This window comes from Rhinolophus sinicus, chromosome 17 (assembly GCF_057876585.1).
Source record: "Rhinolophus sinicus isolate RSI-liver-muscle chromosome 17, RSI-T2T, whole genome shotgun sequence".
NCBI classification, from domain to species: Eukaryota; Metazoa; Chordata; class Mammalia; order Chiroptera; family Rhinolophidae; genus Rhinolophus; species Rhinolophus sinicus.
The window spans coordinates 197,659,359-197,678,807 of NC_142517.1; the positions used below are offsets into that span (position 1 = coordinate 197,659,359).

The 19,449-nt window shown below is 56.4% G+C and overlaps 2 protein-coding genes and 1 long non-coding RNA gene across 3 annotated transcripts in view; 1 reads left to right on the top strand and 2 right to left on the bottom strand.

Annotated features, from left to right (window-relative positions):
- Window positions 1-1,064, bottom strand: part of LOC141567313 (uncharacterized) — a 21,594-nt gene extending 20,530 nt beyond the window's left edge. Inside the window, exon 1 of the long non-coding RNA XR_012489892.2 lies at window positions 775-1,064. This is a non-coding gene — a long non-coding RNA (uncharacterized LOC141567313). The remainder of the gene's footprint in view (window positions 1-774) is intronic.
- Window positions 1-14,521, top strand: part of ASIC4 (acid sensing ion channel subunit family member 4) — a 22,588-nt gene extending 8,067 nt beyond the window's left edge. The window contains exons 2-10 of the mRNA XM_019741805.3: window positions 8,390-8,534; window positions 8,632-8,759; window positions 8,948-9,110; window positions 9,628-9,684; window positions 11,637-11,790; window positions 12,894-12,985; window positions 13,060-13,139; window positions 13,408-13,512; window positions 13,698-14,521. Of these exons, the coding sequence (XP_019597364.2) occupies window positions 8,390-8,534; window positions 8,632-8,759; window positions 8,948-9,110; window positions 9,628-9,684; window positions 11,637-11,790; window positions 12,894-12,985; window positions 13,060-13,139; window positions 13,408-13,512; window positions 13,698-13,811 (1,038 nt within the window). The 3' untranslated portion in view covers window positions 13,812-14,521. The remainder of the gene's footprint in view (window positions 1-8,389; window positions 8,535-8,631; window positions 8,760-8,947; window positions 9,111-9,627; window positions 9,685-11,636; window positions 11,791-12,893; window positions 12,986-13,059; window positions 13,140-13,407; window positions 13,513-13,697) is intronic.
- Window positions 14,522-14,689: 168 nt separating this feature from the next.
- CHPF (chondroitin polymerizing factor) lies at window positions 14,690-19,319 on the bottom strand. The gene is made up of 4 exons (XM_019741804.3): window positions 19,006-19,319; window positions 17,386-17,959; window positions 16,705-16,884; window positions 14,690-16,386 (listed from the first exon to the last, which is right to left on the bottom strand). Exons 1-4 carry the CDS (start codon window positions 19,317-19,319, stop codon window positions 15,127-15,129), a joined length of 2,328 nt encoding a protein of 775 aa, XP_019597363.3. The 3' UTR covers window positions 14,690-15,126.
- Between the last annotated feature and the right edge of the window lie 130 nt (window positions 19,320-19,449).

Genomic DNA, 19,449 nt, shown 5'->3' on the forward strand with positions numbered 1-19,449 from the left:
GTGGGGCGGAGGGAAACGGGGTGTCGGGGAGCCCGTTTCCAAGCAGGGGTTCCGTTTCTGGGGCGCAGCTTCGCTGTCCTGGTTCTGCCCTCATGTCCGAGTCCCGCCCCGCTGGGGACCTGAGGTCGTGCGTTCAAATCCCACCCGAGTCCCTCCGCCCCTTCGCCACCAAGCCTTTCTCGCAGTTCCAGGGCCCGCCAGTCGGCCCGAGTTCTGCAGCTCTCTCACTGGACCCCCGCCCAGCCGTCCAGGCTCGCGCCCCCTCGCCCCTCCCTGGCCGGGCGGGCGGCGGTGGCTCCCTCCGCGGTGGAAGCCTCTGGCGCCGCTGTGTGCGGAGGTCACTTTGTCGAGGAGAGGGGAGCCGGGGGAATGCAAATGAGGCAAACCCAGGGAAGAGAGCGGAGGAGCCCGGAGGAGACGGGAGGGAGGGCGCTCGGGCGCGGTGATGGATGCCTGCCCCGCGGGAGGAAGGAGGGGGTGGCGAGGAGCTGGGTGCCGGTGGGCCGGGCCTGGACGCCAAGGTGCTTGTGCGGGGCTGGGGGGCGATGGGGTCCGGAGCGGCGTACAACCACCCACCCACTGCCACCTTCTAATTCTTGGCTCCTGAATTCTCTCCCGGCAGTAGGTGTGTATGCTGCACTGTGTAAGCAAAACTCTTAACGCACAACTTTGCATCCAGGAGTGGGAATGTCAGGAAAGGACTTCGTTACATATTAAAAGTATTACCGCTTGGAAAATTGACTTTCTAGGGTTTAAGGCCTAAGCGGTAGTTACCTCGGAATAGGTTTGGCGGTTTACTTGCGTTTTGGAGGCCCTGCACTCTCTTCTCCGGTGGAAACGCGGCGCTGGCTTGAAATCACTGCGTTCTTCCGCGGCCCCAAGCTCTCCCTGGCTTCCAGCTCCAGCTGGGCCTCAGCCAAGAGCCACGCGGCCTGGACCCAACGCGGTCCTACTTCTCTTCCACCACCCCTCACATATTTACAGTTGAACAAACCCTGTGTCTTTTCCTCCTAGACCCACAGCACTTCTACTTTGGGAGGAAGTCTCCCTGAAAAGCACCTGGGTGGCTGTGGGGGTGGGGGTTGGGAGGCTCTGTTGCCCACGTGGTAGGGAAGGGGGCCAGGCCTGCTTGGGGAGTGGGTATTCTACCTCTGTCTGACTGTGGCATGGTCTGATGCCCTTCCTGCGTGGGTGATTAGGCTTGCTCTGGGAAGCTTTACCCCCCTACCCAACTGAACCCCTGATCCAGTCAGAGGACTCGCACTGGTTTCCCCATCATGGCACCAATCACAACTGGTAATGATCTGTCTATACCTGTGATTGCTGGTTTTGTGCAACACTGCTGTATACCTGGCTCAGAGGGAGGTGCTCAATAAACACTTTTTGAATGACTGTCTCTGCAGCTAGACAGCAAACTCCTTCAGGGCAGAGACCGTCTATTTTGTTTTCTGAGTCATCCCGAGCACCAAGCAAAGTACCCGACACGGTACAGCCTCCAGGGATAGTGTTGGCCAAATAAGTGCTGTTTGAACACCCGCCATTTCTTGAGCACCTACTGTTTGTCAGTGCGGTACCAGATGCGCCTGTCTGATCACACACTGGCTGTGAGCACATCCTTCAATGCCAGACTGCCTGGTCTTAGGGGACTGCTCTGCCGTCTTATGGCAGGCTCCTTGCCTTCTCTGGGTCTCCTATCTTGTCTGTAAAATGGAAATGATAAGAAACCGCCAGTTTAGGGTTTTTGTGAGGATTAAGGAATTAATTTATATAAAGCGCTTAGGACTGTGCTTGGCACAGAGTAAGCACTAAAATGGTAGCTGTAGCTCTTATTTACGTACATTATCTCTTTCCTCATAACACCTCTGAAGGGTGCTTAATATTATTATTTTTTTTTATAAATTTTATTGGGGAATATTGGGGAACAGTGTGTTTTTCCAGGGCCCATCAGCTCCAAGTCGTTGTCCTTCAATTTAGTTGTGGAGGGCGCAGCTCAGCTCCAAGTCCAGTCACCGTTTTCAATCTTAGTTGTAGGGGGTGCAGCCCACCATCCCATGTGGTAATTGAACCGGCAACCTTGTTGTTGAGAGCTCGCACTGTAACCAACTGAGCCATCCAGCCGCCTAAAGGTGCCTATTATTATTCTCATTTCACAGATGAGAAATGGGGGATCCGAAAGGTAAAATGACTGAGTCCAAATCCCACAGACAGTAAGGGCAGGGCGCAGATGTGAACCACATTGAGCTTCTGGCCTGTGCCCTCCATGCTGCCTCTCGTCTGGTGGGAGAGCCCTATCTGAGAGCCTGGGGGTTTCAATGTGGCATAGCTCCATCCTTTCTGAAGCACTGTCACTGTTTCTCCCAAGTGCACCAGGCCCTGTGACAATGGGCCAGGTTGGGAATCTAAGATCAAAACGGCTACATAATCTTGGCAGGAAGCTCTAGTCCCCAAAAGGGCTCCCCACTTTCTTGAGTACCTACTACGCATCACTCTGAACTGAGCTCTAATCCTCATGACTAACCTTAGGAGGAGGACTCCCCGTTCCCCTAGGCTCAGAGACGTTAAATCATGTACCCAGGGTTGTTAGTCCAAGGTTGGTGGCAGAGCCAGGATTTGAACCCTGTTCTGTCAGGCTCCAATATATGTGCCCCTTCCCATGTTAGGAAGCTTATGTGGATCTATTTCCGGCATCGCAGCCAGTGGTCGAGCTCTGCCCGGCTTGCTGCTTACTGGTCTCTACAGCACTCTTATTACTAATATTGAGGCCTCACGTATATGATTTCATGTTGCAAATGGCTTTCATATACTTTGTCTCTTTTGAGACCTACAACCACCCTGTGAAATAAGTCAGGCAGGAATTTCTGTCCCCACTTGACAGAGGAGGAAACTGAGGTCCAGAGAAGTCAATAAATCACCTCACTAACCAAAGTTACACAGGCTATCAGTGGTGCAGCTGGATTTGGGACCAGGGTCTCTCGACTTGGGGGGGGGGGGTGTAACTAAGGTTAGTGGAAAATGCTGGGGCTGTTGGAGGGGGACTGGGTTCTCATTCTGAATTTGCCCCCTTTTACTGTGTGCCTTTGGGTATGCACTTGTCATTTTCAGGCTGTGTTTTGGCCTTTGTACAGTGAGGGTTCAGACTGAGTGACGTCCAGGTTCCTACAGCACAGACACCCCAGGCTTTTTGGGTTGGTGCCAGCTTCCTTCCTCTGCCCCTGGTGAGGATACAAAAGGAGGAGGCTTTGAATTTAGACATTTGACCCACCCCTGAATCAAGCTGGGCCAGGAGCTGTGTGACCCCTGTGCTAGTCCTAGGCCAGGGTATATGAAGATGTACCTCCTTCCACTCACCCACTCTGGACTCCAGAGCACTGCAGGCTTAGGGGGAATTGATCCCAGGGACCTAAGTGAGAGGCATGGGGCTGGACCTCGGCAGGGGAGGGCTGATGGAATTTGGGGGGACGAAGTTGCCATGGAAAAGTGGGGGGGAGGTGCCAGGGCCTTGGCAGAGGCAGGGTGCCCAGAAGGCAGTGGAGATAAAGGCCAGGCTGCAGATTAGCCCTGGGATTAGCCCAGCCTTTGCTGCTTCTGGTTGCTCCTTATCTCCTGGAGGCCAGGCCCTCTCCCTGGAAGCTCTGAGCCCTGGACCTGCTAATTGCCTGTTAACCCTGTGGGCTCCATGACTGCAGGGAGGATGAGGGGCTGGGGAAGGGTGGGGGCGAATGCAAGCCAGCCAGCCAGCCAAATGGGAGCTGTGAATAGATGGAACTCAAGGGAATGAGAAAAGCCACCATTCAGATCTTTCTCAACCCCTGATCATTATCTGGGGCAGACCTGGGGGTGGGGGGTGAAGGGAGAAGGCGGTAGGGCACCAGGGGAGGAGTTCCTGGCTGGGGGGGGGGGGGGGTTGGCCGCAGGCCCAGGGAAAATTCTAGGAGGAAGACAAAAGACAGACACTGGACAGCTAAACTAAGGGATAGACAGAGAGGAAAGCAAACAGGATGGCGATGCAGATAGCAAAGGAACAGAGAAGCTGGGAGGGCAGCCAGGCCAATGGGAGGGAAAGACATAGGCCCTGGGGATGAACAGGGAGATGGAGGGCGAGGGACAGAGAAATAGGCCAAATGGCTAATCGATCAGATGCCCAGGACAGACAGGCCTGGAGGATAGAGAGGGACTTGAGAGATAGTCTGAGATCAGGGGACAGAGGCTGGGAAGACACACTAACCCAGGGCAGGTCCAGGCTAACATTAATGGGGGACAGGCAGAGGCTGGCCAGAAGGAAAGTGGTGGAGGGGTTCAAGGGTCTGCATGCCGTGCAGACAGATTCTCATCAAGAAGCTGTCCACCTAGGTCCAGAAGGACTCTGGGAGGCCATGGGCTCAGCCTAAGGCCAGGGTGGTGGACCTGGGAGCTAAGGCAGAGAGCAAGGGAGGGCTGAGAGGAGGGAGGGCCAGACTAAAGGAGGAGGTGGGGTCCGAGATGGGGACAGGGTCCTGAGGCTGAGGGCAGGTGGTGGGTGATCTGGAGAGCGCAACCCATCAGGGTATATCCCGTTCTGGAAACTGCCCCTTTCTGTAGCTGAGCCCTGGACTGTCAACTCCCGCACACACACCCTCCTTCCAGACCAGTCCAGAGGGAGAGAGCAGTGGACAGCCAGTGGGACCTGGTGGCTGAGTGGCCGTGCCGTCTCCATGGAAGAGGCTGTGGGCTGTGCTGCCACAAGAGTTCTGCCACTTAGGAGCTGGCGGCTCCACCCACCACTGCCTGCCTGACCCAGGGATCGTCTCCATCTCCTGAGCAACGCTCGGCTCTCCCCAGCAGTTGGGCCTGACGGGCTGTGCAGGTAGCCTGGTCCTGCCAGCCTGTCCTGTCCATTCTCTGCAGCGTATATCCATCAGACCCAGAGTCCTACCCATCTCCTTTTGTCATCCCCAACTCTGCATAGCCACCTCAAGGCAGGGGTGCCAGATAACCACTGTCCTCCAAAGCCATGGGAGCCAAAGCCTTCCCCATTGGCTTGGCCTTGCACAGGGCTGGGCTGAGTGTCATGCAGCATGTGTCTGTGTGTCCAAGTGGGAGGTATCAGGTAGGGAGGCTGCCCCAATCCCACTCAGGGTCAGGAATCTGCACCGGTCATTCATTCACTGCATGCCCACCAGGTGTTTTATAAGCACCCACTATGTTTTGACATCAGGCTCAGTTCTGCTTGAACCTCAGCTGTCATTTACTTGTTGTGTGTCCTTAGCCAAGTCACTGTCCCTCTCTGAGCTTCCTCATCATTGAATGGGGGCAACAATACTTACCTCACATGGTTGTCTTAGAGGCTCAAAGGAGAAAATAGATCAAAGACACCTAGCATAGGACCTGCTACAAATGGAGATGTTTTATAGTGTTCACCGTTGTACTCCTTCCCTCCACCTCATGCCTCCTGCAAATTGCACTGGGCCCTGGGGATGCCAAGATGGTAGAACAGGGCTCCTGGCCTCAGGGAGTCCACAGTACCATGGATGAGGCTGAGCAGTAGATAGACCGTGAGTTGTTGGCATTCAGGGCTCTGCTGAGTGGTGCTGCATGCTGGGGGACATGAGTGAGCAGTTCACTACTTGGGTCCCCCACACAGCCCATGTGTTGTTTAGCGTCTCAATTGGAGCGTAAGCTCAGAACTGGCTGCATCAGCAAAAGCTGATTCCAACATCTTCTTGGCCCGAAACAGGAAGGGGGTGGGTGCTTTGAGATTTGGGGCAAATACTTACATATTCCCCCCATCTGCCTTTCCCACACCAGGAATCTTGCACCCAGCCCCCCTTCAGGGTTTCTCTCCTTCTGGCGACATGTTGGGAGAGCACAGGTCTAGACTGAGGCTGTCTTGCTGGATTCTTCCCCCCTTCATCGAGGGCCTTTCTACTCAAAGTGCAGTCTGAAGACCAGCAGGTGGTTTGAAATGTAGAATCTCAGTCCTGCCCGACCCCAACACGTTTATACAATCGGAATTTGCATTTTAATAAGATCCCCTGGTGCTTGCTGTGCATATTGAAGTTTGAGAAGCACTGATCTTGGAGTTGGCAGAGCAGCCCACCCATCCGAGCCTCAGTTTCCTTATCTTTAGGATTTAGGGTGGTTGTGAGGATGCCATTGGAAAGAGCATGGAGAGCCTTTAGCCTAGTGCCTGGGGCAGAGGGAGTGCTCTGTGACTGTCAGTGTCGCCCACTCTTGACCCACAGATGGACACACGGCAGGGAGTTGGCCAGGGGTGATACAGACAGGATCAGGACTCAAACCCAGAAGGTGGTTAGGGTGCAGAAGGAGGAGGGGAGACGCAGGTGAGGAAGTGAGAAATTGAGAGGCCGCAAATATGGAGAAGAGTGAGGAAGATATCGATAGGAGTGGAGTGGAAACAAAGGAGGGCTAGCAGACAAGGTGATGGGTGTCTGATCACACTACCGTTTCATTTCAGCTGAGTGGGGCTGAAACAGGAGCTGGGGCTTGGGATGGGGGAAGGCGGCAGGCACCTACTGGGAATAGGTTGTGTATTGCCTCTACATGAGTTCCACCTCTCCCACTGATTAGCTGTGTGATCTTGAGCAAGTCATAACACCTCTCTGAGCTCTGGTTTTCCTGTCTGTAATCATCTGGCTAATTCAACCTACCTGATACCAGGGTTGCTGAGTGGATGAAATGGGATAGCAGTAGATGTTGCTATGTTTTGTCAACTGCATGGTGCTTGTTTTTGTTTTAGGGATCTGAGGTAGAGTATTTGGGTTATAGAGGAACTGTAAGAGAGGGGAGGATCCACAGGGCAATTAACCTATGGAGGATGGGCAATTTAACCTTGCCCCACAAGGGCGCCCCCAGCCCCCCAGTTCTTAGAACTTCTCACTCCCACTGCCCTCAACCCAGCCCCTCTCTCTTCTACACCCTCTCTCTGAATCGAGGCATTTAAAATATCTTTTCCCTAACATTCCTCATGCCTTTTCTCCCAGCTTTTACTCGTGTGAAAATGTTCCCAAGGAGAGGGAAGGGGGAGTTGAGAGAGAGTGATTGAGTGCGCCGACCCCTTGCCCCCAGGGAAGGTGCTGCCTGTGATGGGTTTGACCCCGGGGCTCGTCTCTGTGGGGTGAACCTGGCGGGGGGGGGGGGGGGGACTTGCCTCCGCCTCTCCCTCAGCCTCCTCCCCACCCCAGCTGCTGCAAATCCCCACCGCAGCTACGGTACCTCCCTGTGGCAGCCCCGACTTCCATCCCCGGGGCGCCAGCGCCATCTGGTGTCCATGCCGGAGAACTCTCCGCAGAGGAGAAAGGAGATGGGTTTCGTTCAGTGTTGCAGTAACTGCTATTAAAGCGTTCTTTGCGCTCGCCCGGGCACTAGGCCAGATGCTGGCAACACCAGACAGACTCATTGCTCCTGTGCAGCATAAACTCTATTGAGGGAGAGAGGTGAACATTGAACAAGCAGACAAATAGATAAACAAGATCACCTCAGGTCTTGATAAGTACTTTGAGCAAACCACCACGTTGATGGGTTGATTCTATCAACATGTGTGGTGAGTGTGATTCTGAATAAGGGATACTTAACCTGAGGCTTAAAAGATGAACAGCTGGCCGTGCCAAGATTTGGGGGGGGGGGGGCATTCCAGGAGAGGGAACTGCATGAACAAAAGTCTGAGGAAGGAAGGCATGTCATGAGTTTGAATTTGTCAAGAGACCTGGGGGTGGAGTGGCAGGAGAGCGAGGCAAGGGTCATATCATGTGGAGACTTGCAGGCTAGGGAGGGAGTCTGGCTTTCTTCCGCAGGAAATGGAAGGCCATTGTTGGGCTTAAGACCTGCAGGTGACTTGATTGGATCTATATATTTTAGAAGGAGCACTCTGGCTTCGGTATGAATGGCCTGGAGGGAGAGGCAAGAATGGACTGAAGGGAGACCAGTTAGAAGCCCACTGCCAAGGCCAAAGTGGGACGAGAAAAGGGGGGACATGACATGGAAGGAGAGTGGATGGATTCTACATAGAATTTCAGTAGATTTGCCCAGGACAGCTGCTGGATTGGATGTGGGGGATGAGGAAGGAGTTCAGGGATTCTGACTTGAGAAACTTGGTAGATAGTGGGGCCCGTTACTCAGAGGAGGAAAATGGTGGGGGACAGGATTTGGGAAGATGTCAAGAGTTCTGCTATTGATTTGTTAAGCTGGAGATGCCTTTTAATCATCTAAGGGAGATGTCAGCCTAAAAGATGGAGCTCAGGTGAGAGCTCTGGGCTGTAGACTGATTGCTGGGATATAGGGCAGGGCTGCCCAGGCAGGTCTAGAGCCCCTCAGGGAGGACAGGGAACCCTAAGCCTAAGGAGCAGTCTTAGCCCCTCCTTTCATCGCCCCTCCTCTTCTCTCTCCCGCCCAGGTCTATACTCGCTATGGGAAGTGTTATACCTTCAACGCGGATCCACAGAGCTCCCTTCCCAGCCGGGCAGGGGGCATGGGCAGCGGCCTGGAGATCATGCTGGACATCCAGCAGGAGGAGTACCTGCCCATCTGGAGAGAGACAAGTATGCGAGCAGGAAAGGGGCAGGGCCACCTTGGGGACTCCAGTTGGGGCCATCGGCCTGGCCTGGCTTTCCAAACGTCTCCATCTCCACTGTGCAGATGAGACATCGTTTGAGGCTGGCATCCGGGTGCAGATCCACAGCCAAGAGGAGCCACCCTACATCCATCAGCTGGGCTTCGGCGTGTCCCCAGGCTTCCAGACCTTCGTGGCCTGCCAGGAACAGCGGGTGAACACCTTCAGCTGGGCCCTGGGCTGGGCATGGGGATGGGCCTTTGGGCTCAGAGGGGATGCTGACCAGACCAGCCCTCTGAAGCTCACAGCCTGCCTGCCCACCCATGGAGTTTCCTGGGGCTGTGGGCACTGGAGGACGGGGTGGCCATCCTGGGCATGACACCATCATGCCCACCTCTGCAGCTGACCTATCTGCCCCAGCCCTGGGGTAACTGCCGGGCAGAGAACGGCCTCAGGGAGCCTGAACTTCAGGGCTACTCAGCCTACAGTGTGTCTGCCTGCCGGCTGCGCTGTGAAAAGGAGGCCGTGCTTCAGCGCTGCCACTGTCGGATGGTGCACATGCCAGGTGGGCGCCCCACCCCCGCCAGCCCTCCGTACTGCCCTGCCAGGCTCCAGAACTTCCAGGGTCAGAGCACTGCTCAGATGCACGGGAGATGCATGGGTACAACACGTGTGCGTGTCTATACCAATTGAATGTACATGTGTTTGTTTGGGATTTATGCCTGTTTTCACATGTGCACATGGAACGCACACATGCATGTTAAATTGTATCTGCATACATGTGCTCACTTGCACTGTACCTGTGGACTGGTGGGGGTGGTGTGCATGTGCTTGAACACATGCCTACAAGTATGTGTGCATACGTGCGTGCATGCAGGCGTGCATGTTTGTGTGCCGGTGTGTGTGTGTACACTTTCATGCTTATATGCATGAGCATATAGACACTCAGGTCTACACAGGTATGTACAAACACGCACATTTTGGACATGTGTGTGCATGTACAGGGGTGCCCACATTTGGGAATGTGGTGAGGTGGAGGGGATGGAACCATAGACTCCAGGAATATTCTTCTCTCCTTTCAGGCAACGAGACCATCTGCCCACCAAATATCTACATTGAATGTGCTGACCACACACTGGGTTCGTGCTGCCTTCTCCCTGCCCTGCCTCTCCATCACCCTCTTCTTCATCTCTCTGTCTACCTTTCTCCTCACTTCCTCGGTTCTTCTCCCAGTCTCTCCCTGGGGGAGGGGTTCTTCCTGGGGGTTGAACCTTACCCCACACTTCCAGGGGTCTGCGGACCTTTGCAGGTGTGGACACTTGGGTAAGTGGAGGCAGCAGGGTGGGGGTGTTGCAGAGAACCCAGGCTTCTTGGTTCAGCAAATGAGCTTATCTCTGCTGGGAAGTGAAATGACTCCTTTCTTGCTGTGAGGAAAAACACATTGCTGGCTATCAGTGTGGGTAAGGCAAACCCCAGTCTGTCCATAGGTCTCGCCTGATCTGCACTTCATTCATTCATTCATTCATTCATTCATTCATTCATTCTACAGATTTTTACAACCTGCCCTGGTGCTGGAGGTGAGCTGGGAACAAGAGCCCTGCTCTTGCAGAGCTCACTGCCTGGCAGGGCTGTGGACAGGCCTTATGATGCACTGTGTTAGTCCTCGGGTAGAGAACCTCAGGGATCCTACAAGGCCCCAGGGAGGGTGTGCAGCCCTACCTGGGAAGGCAGGGAGGATTCCTAGAGGATGTGACAGATTAGCTGAGACTCGAAGAGTGCGTAAGAGTCACCCAGGTGAAAAGGGGGACATGTTCTAGGTAGTGGGAACAGCACATGCTAAAAACCTTGTGGCCAGAAAGAGCGGGTGTGTGGGGCACTGAATGATCGATCAGTTGCGGCTGGAAGTCAGAGAACAGAGAAGGGGGAGGGGAATAGTAGAAGAGGCTCTGGGAAGCTAACAAAGGCTCAAGGCCAGGCAGGAATGCTGTGTGGTTTTAGGAAGATGACTCTGATTAGATGTGGAGAATACATAGGTAGGGATGGACACTAGAACCAGGGTGACTGGTCAGAAGAAAAGTGTAGTGATCCAGAGATGAGGCCGTGGAGGGGAGAGAAGTAAGGGGTTTGAGATGCTGAGATAGTAGCTCCCATCAAAACTTCCCTGCCCCACGTACCCACCGCGTCAATCTAAGGGTGATTGAAGAGTGTTTCGTGAAGGAACAGAAGTGTGAGCAGGGATAAGTGAACCATAAGAGATGGTGAGACTCCACAGAACTAGCAACACCAGGGAAGCCTTTCCTTTCCCAGGCCTGGAGGATAAAGGAAGGGAGCGCGACTGGAACCCAGAGAGAGAGCTGTGACTGTCCAAGAAGGCTGACGGAGAGGAGCTGTGGGCACAAGAGGAGGAATGCAGCCTTTGCCAACTATAGCCTGGCAGTGAGGAAGCCAGGGAAAGAAATACCCTAGCATCTCTCCCCTCCATGCCTTCTGATCCTGCTGGGGCCTCCCATGGGCCAAACCCAACCCAAAGCCAGAGGACAAAGGAGTCTAGGTGATACACTTGGCAGGGCTCAGCCTCCAGGGCTCAGAGGAAGGCTGAGGAGAATGGAAAGTGGATCTGAAGGGGCGAACAGAGAAAACCCAGCATACTGAGCACACACATCCTGTTCACTTCCATCTGTCCATCCATCCATCCATCCATCCATGCTCCCACCCACCCACCCATTCATCCCAGCATCCTCTCCAAGTCCCTGTGTGTCTGAGGCCTCATATGGTTGATTAGCTTGGTGGATGGGCTGTGCCCTCCCTCTGAGCCATGAGGATCTCCCTGACCCAGGGGCTGGGGGACCGAGGGACAAGCCTGTGGGAGGGTGCTGGGGGTGGTTCTGCCTTCACCTGCTTTCTTGGGTAAATCGAAGCTGATCCAGGAAGAGACCCCCAGCCAGCCTCCTCTAGGCAGTGCCAGGGCTGGCCAGTAAAGGCCCTACGTGTGGATGTGGCCGCCTCAGGACAGCTCCTCTGCCTCCTCATTGCAGCTGGTGGGCCTCTGGGCCACCCACCCCCCACTGCAGTTGGTGCCTCTGTGTTGCAGACTCCTTGGGTGGGGGCTCTGAGGGCCCGTGTTTCTGCCCTACCCCCTGCAACCTGACCCGCTACGGGAAAGAAATCTCCATGGTCAGGATCCCCAACAGGGGCTCAGCCCGGTACCTGGCCAGGAAGTACAACCGCAATGAGACCTACATACGGTATGTGTGTGCTTGTGTGAGAGCGTGTGTGTGCGCGCGCATGCGTGTGTGTGGTGAAGGCCACCCTCCACAGGCCTGGTGCATGGTGAAGATGGGGATCATGAGTCTTTTGCCAGGAATGCCTTTCATAAACCTTTTCTAACCCATCCTCCCAGTCACATCCTGTGTCTCCACCTCCAGGGAAGCCCTGGTTGGTCCAAGTGCCTTTCATCTGAGCCCCCATGGCTCCCTGTACATATCTCCGTCATTGCATGTACCCGTTGGTTTAGAACTCTCTGTCTACGTGTCTTTCTCCCCAAGCAACCTGGGAGGTGTTAAATGCATGTGGCGTGAAAGCTGTGCTGAGGGAGAGAAACTGGAAGGGCTTGGAGAGAAATAGGCGGCCTGCAGATGGGGCTGCATTGAGCCTGCAGCCAATCTACAAATGCTGAGTGTCCTCTGGGCGCCAGGCCCAGGGCTGGGTCCTGTGGGGACAGGGATGATTGTGACACAAAGCCTACAATGTGTGGATGAACCCATGTGTGATGTGTGGCACTGCTTCTCAGGCCCCAGGAGAGATGAATGCGCATGGGGTAGGGGAAGCAGGGGAGGTGTGTGCTGGGCCTCTGAGGACCCCAGATTTGGGTCTGTGAGAGGAGGAGAGAGGAGAACCCCAGTCAGAGAACTGTGCAACGATGTGGAGACCAGCCTGTGTGGCAGGGGGACGAGAAGCAGGTAAGGCCCCGTGCAACAGATCATGGGCAGTCTTGCAAGTCAAGAAGAGGAATCTTGGAGAGGACTTCGGGCAATAGGGATCCACTGAAAGTTCTAGAGAGGTATAGGGGTGAGGCAACACGAGCACTATTTGCTGCTTTAGAGAAGGCAGGAGGGAATCCTGCAGGCGTAGGCATTTTTGCTCTCCGGGGTCCTTGGCTGACCCTAGAGTGTGAAGCTAGCATGCATCTGTGGCTGCCTCCCCTCACAGGCTATGGGATTCTGAGGGTAGTTACCAGCTTCCTGGCACCGGGGGTCTCAGAGCAGGATCTGCTGGACCTGGGATGTCCCTGCGAGCTGCCTCCTCAGGAAGGTGGTCCCACGTAGACGCCCTCTCTCTGTCTCCACAGGGAGAACTTCCTGGTCCTAGACGTCTTTTTCGAAGCCCTGACCTCCGAGGCCATGGAGCAGCGAGCAGCCTACGGCCTGTCAGCCCTGCTGGGTGAGATCTGGCCCCCATACCATGGGGGGCTCAGCACAGCCTGCTCCCTCTGACTCTGCTCTTCTGCTCTGCAGGGGACCTCGGGGGCCAAATGGGCCTATTCATTGGGGCCAGCATCCTCACCCTGCTGGAGATCCTCGACTACATCTATGAGGCAAGGAGCGGGGCCTGGCGGGGGCCACCCCGACAGCGAGTGGGCGATGAGCAGAGGGGCTCTGGGATAAGCAGGGGGCGGCGCAGGCTTCCTGGTGAGGCTGGTTGGGCTGGGAAGTCAAGCTCTGCGTTCTTTGCCTGGGTCCCCGACTGGCTACAGGAGTCAGGAGAAGGGGTTGGGTGGGGGGGTCAGGGAGTCTAGTGCGAATGTGCTGGGCAGCCAGTTCTCTACCAAGTTTCCTGAGCTGCTGCTATCCCTGGACCCCTAGGTGTCCTGGGACCGACTGAAGCGGGTGTGGCGTCGTCCCAAGACCCCTCTGCGGACCTCCACAGGGGGCATCTCCACTTTGGGGCTGCAGGAGCTGAAGGAGCAGGTAAGGATGAGCCCTACACAATTTGCATCCAGCACCTTCTCCCAGGCCTGAATACCTGCCATGATTTCTGTACCAGCCCATGGGAGGGGTCCCAGGGCTCCCTTGGAGCCTCTGCGCCAGGGAACAAGGCTGGTTGTATGAGGCTTGGGGGCATGGCTTGAACTCTTTCCCTCTTGACCTTTCAGAGTCCCTGCCGAAGCCGAGGCCGGGCTGAAGGTGGGGGAGCCAGCAGCCTGCTCCCCAACCACCACCACCCGCATGGCCCCCCAGGAGGCCTCTTTGAAGACTTTGCTTGCTAAGATGATGCTGTGTCTGAAAGGACCCAGGAGTCTGGGACCCCTCCTTGAATCCCCAGTGTAGTATCCTCCTGCTTCTGTGACAGAATGCCGGGGGGCAGCCCAGGGCTGAGGGCGAGGTGGTGGTGCTCAGCAGATGTACTCAGTTCCTGTTCTCACCAACCCTGGCACCAGCTGCTTTCCATGGGGGGTTCACACCCCCCACCCCAAGGCTGGTGCCCAGGGAGGGCTGGAGAGCAGGCCATGGGCCCTGGTGGAGGGGACAGGAGGGGAGATGAGAGGGAGGTGGAGGAAGTGGCCCACCCCGGTAGGGGTGAAACCCTCTGTACATTTGTATATACTTAGGGAGGACAGGGTGGGGGTGGGTCTATGGGGGGGCGGATGATTCAGGGGCAGCCAGGGTCCCAGCTCTGGAGTGTCAGTAGGAGAGGGTGGGCCGCCAGGAGTCAGGACTACTCGTCTACGCCTATTTCCTACTCCTCTCCAGGCCCAGCTCCCCTTTTGGCAGGGGGAGCCGGTGGCCCAGCAGGCCTGGCCCAGCTCCCAATTCCCCCTGCCCCACCCCGACCTCAAGTCCCCCCCGCAGGGAGCAGGCAGACCTTTCAGACCCTGACTGAGCTTGGGGGTGAGGAAAGAAGCCTTCTCAGGCCTCTTTGCCTCCAGTTTGGTTTTAAAAAGTGCTGATGAAATTAGGAATAAAGCGGCATAAAGAATTCTGTGTGTCTGTGTGACTGAGCTAGGAGGTGGAGCAGGGCTAGGCACACGCACAGCGTGGTCGCCGGGAGAAGGGAATCCAGGCCCCGCCAGGGCAGGGAGCCTCCATCCTCACCACCAGCCCTTCCTGCCCCCATGCCTGCCTTCCAAAAACTCAGAATCACCAGTCCACACTCAGCCAGTTTATTAAAGGCAGGGGTCTTCACCAGGGGTATAGAAGGGAGAAGCTGGGAGACACCCCATCCTCCTCTCTTAGCTCCCTTCTTCCCCAACAACTCATCTACAGCCCAGCCCCCAGGACTCGGACCCTAGAGGCAGCGCTGGCGTCAGGCAGAGTGTACTGCATAAATACTGAGGCCATAGCTTGAATCAGCAGCGTCAGGGGGCAAGGAGACTGGGTTTGGGGCAGAAAGAGGTGGCTCTGAGGGCCCCTTCCCCAGGGCTTGTCCTGAGCCTGAGGACCCATAAAGCCAGAGAGAGGGGGCCAGTGGGCTGCCCTGGGGTCTGAGGCTGTGGCCAGCCCTGTCCAGAGAGGCTGGCAGGTGGCTCTAAGTGGTTGGGGGAGAAGTGCCACCAGGCCAGGATTCAGGGGTACAGGGTGGGGTTAGGTGCTGTTGCCTTGCTCCTGCTCAAAGAGCAGCATGGCGAGCTGGGTGCGGGAGCCCAGGCCCTCGAGCGTGCTCTGGCGACAGCGATGGTACAAGTCCTCGCTGAGCCGCGCGCTGCACGTCTGGGCCCGGTAGCGCTGCAGCAGCGCTGGCTCCACTGCCCGCAGCACATGCAGGCCCGAGAAGCGCAGGAACAGCTCATACACATCCATGCTCTCCAGGAGCTCCTCCTCCTGCTCCAAGGCAGCTGCCAGCCGCCCACGGGCTGCCACATAGTCGGAGTTGTAGAAGCAGGCCTCACTGGCTGCCTGGCGATCAAAGTGGCCCGTATCTCGGCCCAGCTCCGGGGGCCCCGGGCCCTGTGGTGGGGCCACGGCCGGGTGGAAAGCCTGGAAGTGCATGGGAAAGAAGGCCTGCCAGCCAGAGATGGCATGCATGCGGCAGCGGTTCAGGAAGTCCGGCGTGAGCACTGTGTCTGGCCCAGCCAGCAGGAACAGCGTGTCCAGCGGGTGCTTCTTGGAGAGCAGATCCATGAGGCGCAGTGGTGAGGGGGCAGCTGTCTGCACACTGAGCCAGGGCACCCGGGCACCAGGGAAACGTTGCTCCAGCTCTGCCACGTGGGCCTTGACAGGTGCAAAGACATCCGCATGGGCTGCCCTCTGGGCCTGTCGTGGCTCATACAGGAGCAGCAGGGTCAGGGCTGCTGCAGAATCACCAGGCTCCAGTGCTGCTGAGGCAAAGGCCTCCAGGAAGCCAGGGGCCAGGTCACGCTCAGTCGCAGCCAGAGGAAGTAACACGGTGAGACGTGAGGCCTCGGTGACATAGGGCACAGGCAAGATCTCCACGCGGCTCAGTGGCCGTAGCAGCTGTACCCGGCGGGTGAGGGGCCAGCGGCCGCCCTGGGGGGTCAGTGCCTCCAGCTGCAAGTCCAGTGTGTACTCCATACCCCGGGCAGGATCAAAGCGTCGGTAGCCATTAACCAGCTGCTGCTTCTGGAGCCGCAGGGCCGGGTGGTAGCGGCGGTTGAGCTCTTCCAAGGCTGCCCCCAGAATGTCAGCCACGTCAGCCCGGTCAGCCCCACGCAGCGGGCAGCGGGGAGAGCCATCAGCACAGGAGAAAGCATGCTGCTCAGTGAAATAGTCCCAGCGTAGCACCTCAAAGCGGGAAGCCGGACGAGATGGTGCTGGAATGCCTATGGGCCAGGAGGCTGCACGCTCCCCATCAGCTGCCAGGCGGCTAGTGTTCTGGATCTCCCACTGGGTTGGAGAAACAGACTATGAGCGACAGAGACCCCAGAGGCCAGCACACAGCTGGAGAACTGGGCAGGTAGCAGGTGCCACTCACGATGGGTCCCCAGTCCCCTGCCAACCTCTGCCCTCCTAGGGCCTCCCACCTAGCATTCCCACAGATGGAGGCAGCCTGAGAGTTAAAATAGGGGTTTCGGGGCAGGGGGGGCTTCTCAGAAAAGAGATAAACAAACAAGGACTGGTGTGTTCTGTGATTCCAGTGTTCATTTATTATTTCGCGGGCTAAGACCTCTCAGGACCTGCCCCCCCCCATTCCCTGGCCCATACCTGCAACTCCTGGATCTCCTGGTACGTGCGTTCCAGCTCAGCTCGGGCAAAAGCCTTGTGCAACTGGTACATATGCACAGGGTCACGCACAGGGTGGGCTGTCAGGGCATTGCGGAAACGAGGGTCCCTCTCCTGCACGGGCTCCCCAGGGCTCAGCTCCAGATAGCTATAGTGTACTGCCTGCAGTGAGAAAGAGAAGGGGTCCACATGGGGAGAATGATGGGACAGCCTCCCCACCTCGCCTCACAGTGTATGGCTCATCTCCCCATCTTATGACCTGTTGTGGACTTGGAGTCAGAATGATGTGGGTTTAGGTACCTTGACTAGTTGCGAGCTTGTGTGACCTTTGGGCAAGCCTCTGCTAGCTCATCTATGAAATGGGCATGCATCCTATCTCAGAGCTGTCTGGGTGCTCAAATAAAATAATAGCAAACACCTACTATGTGCAAGGTTCCCTTTCTTTCTAATCCTTATAACAACCCTTAGCGATAATTATTCCCATTGGTATGGATGAAGATTCTGAAGCTCAGGAAATTCAGTAATTTACCCAAGGTCACAGGCATAGAAAAGTGCAGAACTGTCATGGAAACCCAGGCCTATATCGCCAACCACCCCTTTGCCTCTCAGGGGAAGTGCACAAGCTCAGATAGGAGGCACCAGTGGGGCAGCTTATTTCCCCACCTCGTGGTCGCCTGTGCAGCCCACCCCGGTGGCATCCAGGATGCAGCGTCCCAGCCACTCATCCGGACGCGCACTGACGATGTCATTGCGGCAGCCTTCCAGGTGGGGGCGCAGCTGCTGCAGCAGTGTGCGCGACAAGAGTATCCCAAAGCCTCCGTGGCAGTAGCGGCCTGGGGCGGGCTCTCCGCCGATGAAGTCCTGGGGCCGGCCCAGATAGAGGTGGGCAGCGGCTGCCAGGCTGAGGCGGCCAGCTAGGCGCGCCAGTTCGTGAGCCTCGGTGTAGGTGGTATCAGGTACTAGAAAGAACCAGTCAAAGTCGTCGCCGTGCTGCTCCAGCAGGTGGCGTAGTGCCAGGTGCAGGTGCCCAATGGGTCGCTCCTCGCCCAGTGTCACCACAGCCATGCCTGATGGTGCCCGGCGGCCCCGCGAGCCTGTCAGGAACACCACACGCTCTAGCCGGTGCCCCAGCGTGCGATTGACGGCCACGCCCAGCGTGGGCAATGTGGCCTGTGAGGTCAGCACTGCCACGAGCAGCCTCTGCCTGATGCCCAGCTCCGTGCTGATGTAGCGAGTCCTAGGGGAGGAGACGGCACAAAATTATCAAAAAGACAACTGGGCGGGTAGGAGGCAGCATACATAGGCTCCTGCAGGTCATGTCCTCTCTGGGTCTGTTTCCTCACCTATGAATAGGATAAGAATAACAATTCTCTCAGGGGTCATAAGGATTTCAGTGAAATAGCCTTACCTACATAGTGCTTTTGGGAGATGGCAATATCCATGCAGATATTAAAAATATTGTGTGTCTGATTCAGTTTCACTACTAAGTAGTTGTGTACTTGAGCAAGTTATTTAACCTGTTGGAGCCTCAGTAGCCAAATCTGAAAAATGGGGTTGATTTTATTTAAAGCATTTTGGCAAATGTTTGGCTCATAGGTACTCTACACATCATGTATATAGTACTTATTTCTATATAAATATGCCATTATACAACAAATACATCACATAAATGATGTAATGGAATATATAGCATAAAGGTGTATTGAGTGTGTTTGGGGGAGGGGCAAACTGGAGCTCAGAGGTTCCAGTAACTTACCCTCTATAACACAGAAGATTAAGGTACAGAACTGGAATTTGAACTCAGTGTTACTTAGGAAAATTTATTTCAAATTATCGACAGAGGCATTAATGGGATGGCTACATCACTCCTCTTCCACTAATCTCACCCGGAGGTATCCCACACAGGAACAAAAGATACAGGTAAATCCTTGTTCTTTCTTTTCTCTTTCCCTCTCTCTGTAAATCCACTCTACATACCAATAATTTCTCTAAACCCAACATCCCAGCCAGGGAGCTAAGAGGATCTTTGGGGGACCATGGGGTCGGGCCGATTTAGCACAGAGGCGGGCAAGTGCATCTCAGGCCGGGACTGGGCCCAGAGAGGGCTTCAGATGGGCTCCACAGCTCCCGGGGAAGCAGGGCTGTCGGAAGTTATCGGGGCCCAAAGACTTCCTGGTCAGCCAGTCCCTTCCTTCCGGAGCCTGACCCGGCCCCCGGCGTCCTCCCCAGCACGCCCATGTCGGCCGGTGCCTAGGGGATGGGGCTGGCGGGGCTGATCCCTACCTGACGGCCTTTTTGGCGGCTTGGCCAGGCTGTGCAGGGTGGTAGGGCAAGACACGCGGCTCCCAATTCTCCCCGGCGCCTGTGCCGGCCCCGGGCTTCTCGCGCTCGGCTCCGGGCTGCACTGAGTTGGGCCGGCGCGCCGCGTTGGTGTTGCCGCGAAGCGGTAGCTCAGAATCTCCGGGTTGGGGCGGCCCTGGGCCGCACGGCTCCTCCACCCAGGTGACGCTGAGCAGGCTCAGAGTGAAGCCCAGAGAGATGCCCACGGCCACGGGCCCTGCGGGCCGCAGCACCGACAGTAGTAGCGATGCCCGCATGGCGCCCGGACCGTGGGCCCCGGGCCGCGGAGCAGCTCCAGAGCAGCCAGAGGAAGCTCCGAGGGGGCGGGACCGGGGAGGGGGCGGATCCGGAGGGCCTGGGCCAAGTTGGCGGGTCCGCTCCCTCCCC

Coding starts and splice junctions, on each gene's coding strand:
- CHPF (XM_019741804.3), bottom strand. CDS start 19,319: ATGCGGGCATCGCTACTACTGTCGGTGCTGCGGCCCGCAGGGCCCGTG. Junction 17,960..19,005: donor GCCGCCAAAAAGGCCGTCAG/GTAGGGATCAGC, acceptor CTCCTCCCCTAG/GACTCGCTACATCAGCACGG. Junction 16,885..17,385: donor GCTGCACAGGCGACCACGAG/GTGGGGAAATAA, acceptor TTCTCACTGCAG/GCAGTACACTATAGCTATCT.